The sequence below is a fragment of the Melospiza melodia genome, chromosome 18 (assembly GCF_035770615.1).
Source record: "Melospiza melodia melodia isolate bMelMel2 chromosome 18, bMelMel2.pri, whole genome shotgun sequence".
Lineage (NCBI taxonomy): Eukaryota > Metazoa > Chordata > Aves > Passeriformes > Passerellidae > Melospiza > Melospiza melodia.
The window spans coordinates 8954210-8963263 of NC_086211.1; the positions used below are offsets into that span (position 1 = coordinate 8954210).

The 9054-nt window shown below is 43.9% G+C and overlaps 1 protein-coding gene across 2 annotated transcripts in view; it reads right to left on the minus strand.

Moving 5' to 3' along the window:
• BMERB1 (bMERB domain containing 1) overlaps positions 1-8243 on the minus strand; it is a 59621-nt gene extending 51378 nt beyond the window's left edge. The window contains exons 1-4 of one of the 2 annotated variants that reach the window (XM_063171963.1): positions 7931-8243; positions 6494-6564; positions 5263-5292; positions 782-4852 (exon numbers count right to left, since the gene is read on the minus strand). In XM_063171963.1, the coding sequence (XP_063028033.1) occupies positions 4673-4852; positions 5263-5292; positions 6494-6564; positions 7931-8231 (582 nt within the window). In that variant the 5' untranslated portion in view covers positions 8232-8243 and the 3' untranslated portion in view covers positions 782-4672. Of the gene's footprint in view, positions 1-781; positions 4853-5262; positions 5293-6493; positions 6565-7930 lie in introns of those variants that run through there. The other variant, XM_063171964.1, reaches the window with a different exon arrangement.
• Between the last annotated feature and the right edge of the window lie 811 nt (positions 8244-9054).

The window sequence follows — 9054 nt, forward strand, 5'->3', positions numbered from 1 at the left end:
CATAAGAACACATAAATAATTTCTTTGAAACACAGAATCCTCTGTCACTCGAAGTGTTTGGCTTAGCTCCTAGAAGATGGCATTGGAGTCAACATTACTGGTTTGATTCAGGAAGAACTCTTTGCTTTGCACTACCCAAGGATTCAGACTGAGTGATGTTTTTCTCCCTTTTGGCCTTGAAGTCTGTGAAACAGAATTTTTCAACTTGAACTCTTTCCATAAAGCTTCCTCCTCATTCTAAATATACAAGAAGTTACAGCAGGGAATGGAGGTGGTGTCTCTCTTCCAGTTGTGGAATATATTACTCCCTTCAGCCTCAAATCTTCTGAACCATTTCCTTCCCAAGAGTATCCCACACAAACTTGACTGAGTTCGGTCAGTAAGGACCCCATTTCTAACTCTGTTCCCTAGAAAAGTTGTTTATATCTTATTCCTACCTGAAATCCTCAATTCTTCCTGCAAATATATTAATTATCTAAAGAAATACTTATATCAAAAATTTAAGTATTTTTAATAAAAGTCCACTTGCTTCAGGATAAGATTTTGAAGATGGGAATTCTGTTCTGAATTTATTCAGAAATGGCAGATGACAATGTGTGTAACTAAACTCTAAAGGCAGTGAATAATCCCTCCTTAGTTTTTACTCTGCTGCTGTGTTAAGGTCTGTAACATCAAATTGAGTTTTTTGCTGCATGTGCTCCATGAAGATCCCATAAGAACTTTACATATGATCTGGTTTTGTTTATACACATATGAGTTAAAGACAGACAGAGACAAAGAAGAGCATTTAATGTTTATTAAGCCTTTGCAAAAACATAGACAATTTCAGTCAACTCGAAATTCATTATTTTAGTAAAATTCAAGTATTTCTTGCACATCTCACTGGATTGGCACTAGCAGTAGAGGCAGCAGCACAAGCAGGAAGCACTGGCACTTACAGCAGAGGATTGGAAGGCTGAAGCTGCATAGATTTCAAAGGTTGTTCTATAAAGGGAACTCAACACATCAGATATGGTAACAGACTAGAGGCAGTTTCACCTTTGCTGCAGCAGGAACTGGTTATTTTATGCTGTGTTACTGGGTGGGTGCTTCTGGTGTGAAAAAGACAAATGCCTTCTGGTGAATTTTCCAAGAAGGATGTATTTAGCATACTAGTAAGCACAGAAGGTTCATTTACATAAAAGATTTGCAGTAGAAAAATAAATTTTGAAATTCTCATTTTATCAAATTCAAATCTCCACAGCCATCCAGAATAACATGGAGCTGGAACTGATATAAATGTCTGCTCATCCCATTTGCTCTTAGAAGGATCCATTACATAAAAATATCACCTGACTGCAGGCAAATAGCTACTGGCAGTGTGTTGCTCCTTCCTGAGCACCTCTGTGATGTAAAATTCTGTTCATCCTGCTGGTTGTGGAAATCTGCATGTTCAGCTGGCAGTAAGATCAGTGCAATTCCTGGAAATAGTCATCAAGCCTTTATGACTGTTTTTGAAAGGGTAGCAGAGACACATTAGGATAAATCTTGCCCATGTTTTTCTTTTTTTATTCCCCCAGGAAGTTACTGAGTTGTTAGAAGAAGCAAACAGAAGTTTACACATGTGTCAAATAGGGTTGGACTAGATGACCTGGGTTGGAAATACAGATGTCCTTTCCAACCTCAGCCATTCTGTTATCCTGTGAAATTAAACTTCTAAACCAAAAAGGTATCAAGGAGTAATGAAGGCTCTAACAACTAAGGGATTAAATCCTCAGACTAAACTGTCAGAGGAAGAAAATCTTTAGAAGATCCATTAATTTATGCACACTGAGAAATTGTCCCAATGCAGTTTCATTATTTTGCATTTTGTGGGTCTGAAATGTTTGTCAGACCAATCAGTGCTCACAATTAAAAGGGAAAAAACACAAATTTTTTATGTTAAAAGGGATTTGTGTTACTTAGCTGTCAAATGCCTTAAGAGAAATGGAGAAAGTGAAAGGATTATGCAGGATCTAAAGTCTACTGAAATATAAGAGCCACAGGCTTCCATTACATGAAAGAACTGTACTTCAAGTAATAAAAGATGGAGAGAAATCCTGAACTCCCCAGCCAGAGAAACTTGAAGACAAAACAGGATTTAGCTCAAATTCCCAAGCAAAATCTGGTAGCACAAAAGCAAGAGCAATAAAGCACAGCTTGTATAAGCTTCTAAGCCATTTAAAATAAAAGATGGAACTTTCATTTATTAGTTTTTCCTGATGAAAAAAGGAATCAGCATTATACAGATTATGAGTTATAAATTCTTGATTCATCTGGAAATTAAGTTTCACCTACCATACCCATGAAGAAAGATTTTTTTGCTCTGAGTTACAGCAAAATATCACATACTGCTTACAGCAAACCAACAGCATTTCACTCCTTGTAATGACATTATTTTCCAGGTCCCTTCTCCAAGTGAATGCTATTAATCATTAAACACTTAAGGCACAAGCAGAAATAAAAATAAATAGCATCTGTAAAAAAAAGTTAAATACTTAATTAGCACACCTTACCTGAAACTTTTAGCTCTTACTAAATAGAACAGACTTTGGAATACCAGTCTGATCCCAAAAATATCAACAGAAAAAACCACTACTGAAATTGCTTCTTTATCCTGAGGACTTTATACACACAAGAACAGTAGAACAGCTATAGCTGTCTGAAGCATCTGTTCACTCATTTTTTAAACAGCCAGACAAAATTCAGTCAGTTCCTCTGTGCATTCCTACTCCTCCTGGGATGTCCAGCAGCAGGACTGCTCAATTCACACTTGGTGATTCATGCAGCAGGGGAATTCAATTCACCAAATATCTACAAGGAATCTATTGACACAGCAGCCACTCCTCTGAGCCTCCATGTCCCAGAGGGACAGAATGGAGCTTTCAGTGCACATTTCAACATCCACAGTTAAACCAGCCAGCCAAGCTGGAGATGCCCATGCCAAAGGTGTCAAAAGCCAATTAAAATTAATTCCACCTTGAGGCTGTAGGGAGGTGTGCTCTCCCACACCTGCCTGTGCAGTGCAGATGGAATTGCAGTGACTGATCCAAGCTCACAGGGAAGGCACCTCCTCCCCTGGCTGCCAGCAGAGCAGGCTGTGCAAGCAGCCCCTGCTTTCCACCCTCCTCTCACTGCTGCAGTCCTCTGCCCAAAGCCATGTGGGCACTCTGCATCACTCTTGAGCACTGGGTTATGCTAAACAAGTTGATTTTACCTGAAATAGATGCTTGCATGAACCCTTTTCCTTCCTCAGCTAAGCAGCACTGGGCTCCTACAATGACAAATAATTGTTAGTAATATATTAAGTAGTACAGCTGCTGGCCAAAAGAATGGTTATTTATAGCCTAAGCAGGCTTTGGTACACTATTTAGACAAGGCTGAGGAATTCAGACATTCCTCAAAGGGGTTTATTATTGTTGTAACAGAGGGATTCAGAGTCTTCTCTTTAGAATCAGACCCATTAAATCAGATACCCTTTCAAGCTTACAATTTAGTAACTTCAAGGCATAAAATCCCATTCTAATATAGCAAGGGCTCCTTTACTGGTCTGATTTCAACTCACTGCAACCACAGAATTTTGCACAGTTCCTATTTTGAGATAGAAATGCACATTTAAAAAATACCCGTATCCAGACCTGATCCTCAAGCTGACAAAGCAAATCCATGATTAATTTTTTACCTTCTCCTAGTCTCCTATGTATAATTACCCAGTGTCTTCTATGAATAGGAATGCTTAAAAGCCATTTGAGGAAAAAATGGAAGTTCCTGACATATAATATAGCTGGATTCTGCCGTTCATGCTACCTTCCTTCCTATGTTCTTTTTCACCAAAATTTTATCTTCAGTATGATGAAACAGCTAAAAGGAGTAAGGAGTCAGGACTCCCATGGCCCTTGAGGAGCAGAGGAAGCAGTGGCTGCACACAGAACCAGAGCTCCCTGCAGTGCTTGGGGGGCTCCACCATGCAGGAGCTGCTTGACTGACCCCAAGGGTCAATGGGCAGCACCCACCCCAAACGGCCCTGACCAAAGTAATCTTTATTCTCCCAGCTGAGATAGAACATGTACAAATATAGTCCAGGTTTGTATATTCTATGAAATAATTAATTTCCTACATAAATTTTCATGTAGAATAAAACAAGTTGGCCCCATAGAAATGTGGGCTTTACAAACACAGCACTTTTGTTTCCTCTCAATTAAACAAATTCAATGCCACTTTTTAGATATGGAATCTATTAAATTTTGTTCTGCAAAGCAATCTTGCATTGATAACAATTGTCAGATCCGACAACTGATGATTTAATGTTCTATTCCCCTTTTTCTAGCAATTACAAGTTGTTTGAAAATTAAATTACAGTTAATATTTCTCCCCAGTGAGGCAGTCTGACAGGAGGTACAAATGCTTGCATTACCCTGTAAGTCAGTTGTTTCCAGATGAGATGCGCTGACAGCATGAAAATAATTGTCAATATACAACTGGCCTCTTTTATGAAAAATAAACAGGCACAAAGACAAACTGTTCCACTGCTTATACTAACCACCAAATGTTGAAATAACTGCTTATCTTAAACACAATGTGAGGCTGCAGTGTAATTTACTGACTTTCACAAACCCAGTTTAGCAATTTAGAATGTGTTCAGAACCTAAAGTTCTTATTTGTCTGATGATTCTTCATCTGCATTGACCTTCTCTCCTTGGAGCCACATGAACGCTGACTTTGCTGTGCCATCTCCACTCTGCTGGGAAAAGCAAATGAAGGAAGCCCAGACAAAGCCACAGAGGCCAGTGTAAGCTGTTCTCAGGTGAACTGGGATCAGAATGAAGTTTGACAGCTGTGGGGGAAGGAGAGAGAGCTCAGTTCAGTTAGTGCTCCAGGCACTGTGACCCACCCAACAACCTCACTGCTCCTCCTGGGGCCAGACACAGCGGGGATGGGAGAGGATAGGGTAGGATATAGGATAGGATATAGGATAGGATATAGGATAGGATTAGGATTAGGATAGGATATAGGATAGGATAGGATAGGATATAGGATAGGATAGGATAGGATTAGGATTAGGATAGGATATAGGATAGGATAGGATAGGATATAGGATAGGATAGGATATAGGATAGGATCTCCAGGCACTGTTAGCCACCCAACAACCCCACTGCTCCTCCTGGGCTCAGACACAGTGGGGATGGGAGAGGATCCTGGGTTCTAGGGCAGGGAAAGGCTCACAGAGCCACCCTGAGAACTCACCTGCACAAAAGGCCAGTACATCAGTCCTGTCTGAAAGGAAAATTAATCATTTGTTATTCTTATGGATTTCAACCACCAAGATTCATTTTTTCCACATTCAGTGATGACTGAAACGTATTTGAGTAAAATTGCTAAAAGCTGTTCAATTACAAATGGAGTTGCTTAACCTAGGGTTTGCTATATCAAACTTCTCATCATCTTCATGAGCCTCTATGCTATGACTTTTTCAAACACATTATTCCAACTCATTTTAGATACAAAACCCTAAGCCCAGTTAATTCTTCACAGGCATCTGACACCAGACACAATAAACGTATTTACCAGATGGGTGAACAAATGTTTAAACATGTGAACATTTGTTTCAGCCATTAATGAAAAATACCACTGAACACTATTTATTTCACACTTGCAATGCTCCTTCTACTTACTCATACACGTAAGGCATATTTAGAAAAATCAATGGATAATTTACTCATAGAACATAAGGCTGATAGAAACCTTATGTTTTGATAGGCTATAGTGGGCACTGCTTTTAGAATCATCTTCCATAGGAATAAAAATAATCCTTTTCCATCCTACCTATATAGTTCTACAATATGAAGAGAAATTCACATTGCAATCACATCTTCCCCTGTTACTTTTTTTTCCCCTGCTAATCTATCCATCATTCTTCTTGCATCTGAGAAGCCTTTAACATTCTCAGCTTGCTCAGCTCTGAGGTAGCACGGATAATTTTGTCTTGTGTATGCAGAAATGCAAATCAAAGCCAGCTGTTTATAGCAAAGCCTTCTTAAAACAAGGGAGCTTGTTTCTGAAAGTGAGAAGATTGTCACTGAAAAGTACAGCCTTAAAACGATTCTCAAAGAAAGTGTCTCTGTAATTAATTATTTTAATAGGTCTACAAGCATTGTCAATAATATCACTAACTAAACACTGGTGCGTGGGTAGTTCTTAAGACAAAAGATAAAAAAACCCTGAATCAATGTTGTATTGTAGGGCTGTCATTCAAGCAGAGCTGGGTGCAACTGTTATGTATATAAACACCGTACATTTCATTTTTAAAAGGCATAATTTCACCCATCTGCCTGACCCAGATTGCCTTCACTACATGTGACTGCTGGTACTTAAAGCTTCCTACAGATAATCAAATAATGGAGAGAAAGAAAGAGTAAAAAAAGAGTCCTTTTTTTATTGTTGTTTAGCTGTGAAATAAGTAAATTGCTTGCCTCACCTTATATGTATTCCAAAATTTCTTTTTACAGTCTGAAAAGATGTCCTCTTTCCTCTGAAGGATGCTCATACCTAGTGGCAAAATATTTACAACAATCAGAAAAAATGCAAAAAATGAAATGTTCACATTTTCCAGTGACATCTCAGACCCTTCTCAAAATACATTATAATATCTTTGAGAGAAAGCTGATATTGTTACACAAATACCATTCTGACTACCTAATAGTGTTACATCAAATCTCCTCATCTACTGACCTGACTCCCAGCACTGACACCCGGGATCAGCTGGGATTTATGGGGTGCACAGCTGTTGTGGCATCTGTTTCTCTGCCATACCACACACCTCTGGTGGTATGGTGGGACAGAGGATAAAAGCACCTTTTGCACCCATGAGAGGAGAATAAGGCATTTTGCACATAAGCAGAGGCTCCTCAGTCCTACTCTGGGATCTTTCCAGGTATTCCCATACCCTGGGGTTATCAGTATCTCTCTATGGATACATTGTTTTACTGCTACCCCATTCAGGGACTTATACTGGCCCTTTTCTGGTCCTTCAGATCTTCCTGGTACTTGGGCAATTCTAAGTTGTGATATAGTTAAGATCTTGAGCGGAAGTATCTGGTGTTTGACTTCTTTTTTTTAATTCATTTCTCTTCAATCACAAATTGAGTATTTTCCCTGTTGGAGTGATAGAATGCACATCTCCCAACCCCAGACAAAAAGAGGACCTGTCTTACTGGCTAACACATTAAGTTTAAGTTAAATGAGAGCATTTCATTACATTAGTTTCACCTTTTAATTTTCTTATTCCCTCATGTTTATTTCTGAAATAGATACTAGACTTCTTTAAAGTATCTTGTTACTTGCTAGTTTTTGAGATTAGCCATTAGTAGCATGCTTTATTTCACAGACTCTCACAGCACACGCTGGTTCCCTAAACAATGGCATTTCCTGACATCTACACCTGTGCTTTGGAAAACGAGACAGCTGCTGCTGAGAACTGAGCACAGCAATTCAAACAGCCATGGATGCTGCAATCCGCGCGAGGTGCTCTGCATTCTTTGCTGCTAATTAAATCTACGCGCCCGACCGAGCTCAGGGCAGGCCTCCTTCGGTCCAGCACCGCTCCTGGAGGGCTCTGCAGTGCCACAGGCGGTTCAGCGCCCGCGGGCATCCTCGGGGTTGCTGCCGCGCCCTGCAGAGCCCCCGGCCGCGGCCCCGCTCCCCGAGCGGCGCTTTGGGGTGCGGGAGCGGCGCGGGGCGGGCAGGGGGTCCCCATTCCCCCGGCCCTTGGGGTGGCTGCGGGTCCCGCTGACGGCGGTCGCGGTGCGGGGCCGCTGCCGGGGATGCGGGGCCGCTGCCGGGGATGCGGGGCCGCTGCCGGGGATGCGGGGCCGGCGGACGCGCGGGGCTCTGCGGGGCAGCCCCCGGCACTCACCCGTGTAGAAGGCGAGGACGGCGACGGGCGCGCCCAGGAGCTGATCGCAGAGCACCTTGCCCAGCACGGCGGGCGGGCGGCGGCCGGGCAGCGCCCGCTCTAGCGCCCGCAGCCACACGTAGCTGAAGTTGCCGTGGAAGGCCAGGGCCACCAGCGCCACGCGGCGCGTCTGCGCCCAGTCGGGCGGCTGTCCCCGCAGCAGCTGCTGCGCCGCGTCCCCCGCCGCGAACAGCCCCCCGTAGAGCAGCACGTTGCACAGCCACGGGAAGCGCCGCACCCCGCGCAGCAGCGCCCCGGCCATCGCCGGCCGCCGCTTCCGCCTCTCCTTCCTCCTCCTCCTCCTCCTTCCCACGGGCCCGCCCGCCGCCGCCCGGCCCCGCCATCCCCGCGGCCCCGGAGCGCTCCCTGTGCCGGGGGTGGCCGGCTCCGCACGCCGGGCCCGGTGCGGGGTGGATGACCCGCGGGTGACGGCAGGGCAGCCGGGTGTCAGCTCCGGGCTCGCTTCCCGAGTGCCTGTGCACTCACCCCAGGATGTAGGTGACCGTGTCGCCTGGGTTCGGTCTAAGCAGCACTGTGGGGTCACTGTGCATTAGTGCCACAACTATTGAGTGACAAATGAACACCAGGCACTGTTTCCTTATTATCTTTTTTGTAGCTATTTCCTTGTTGCGTGCTTACGTGAGCAGGCTATGGCTTTTTCTTTTCAGTTTTTGCCCTTGTTTTGCAGTCTGAGCAGGCCTGATGCACACCTGCTGAGCAGCAGCAGCCCGTGCCGGTTCCCCTGCTTTGCCCTCTGCTGCTGAGACAACTTGAGGAGAAAGGCAAATGGTGTGAGGTTATTGAAGAGCCTCGTTACACAGCTTTGTACGCACAGAACCAGTGCCACAAAGCGGATCTGAAGTCCACCTAGTGAGGTGACACTGAGCAGTGACACCACGTAGTGAGGTGACACTGAGTACTGATAGCACGTAGTGAGGTTACACCGAGCAGTGACACCACGTAGTGAGGTGACACCGAGCAGTGAGACCACGTAGTGAGGGGACACTGAGTAAGTGATACCACGTAGTGAGGTGCCCTGCAGGACCTTGCCCACGGAAGGAAAGGAGCGCGTCCGGGAGCGCCGG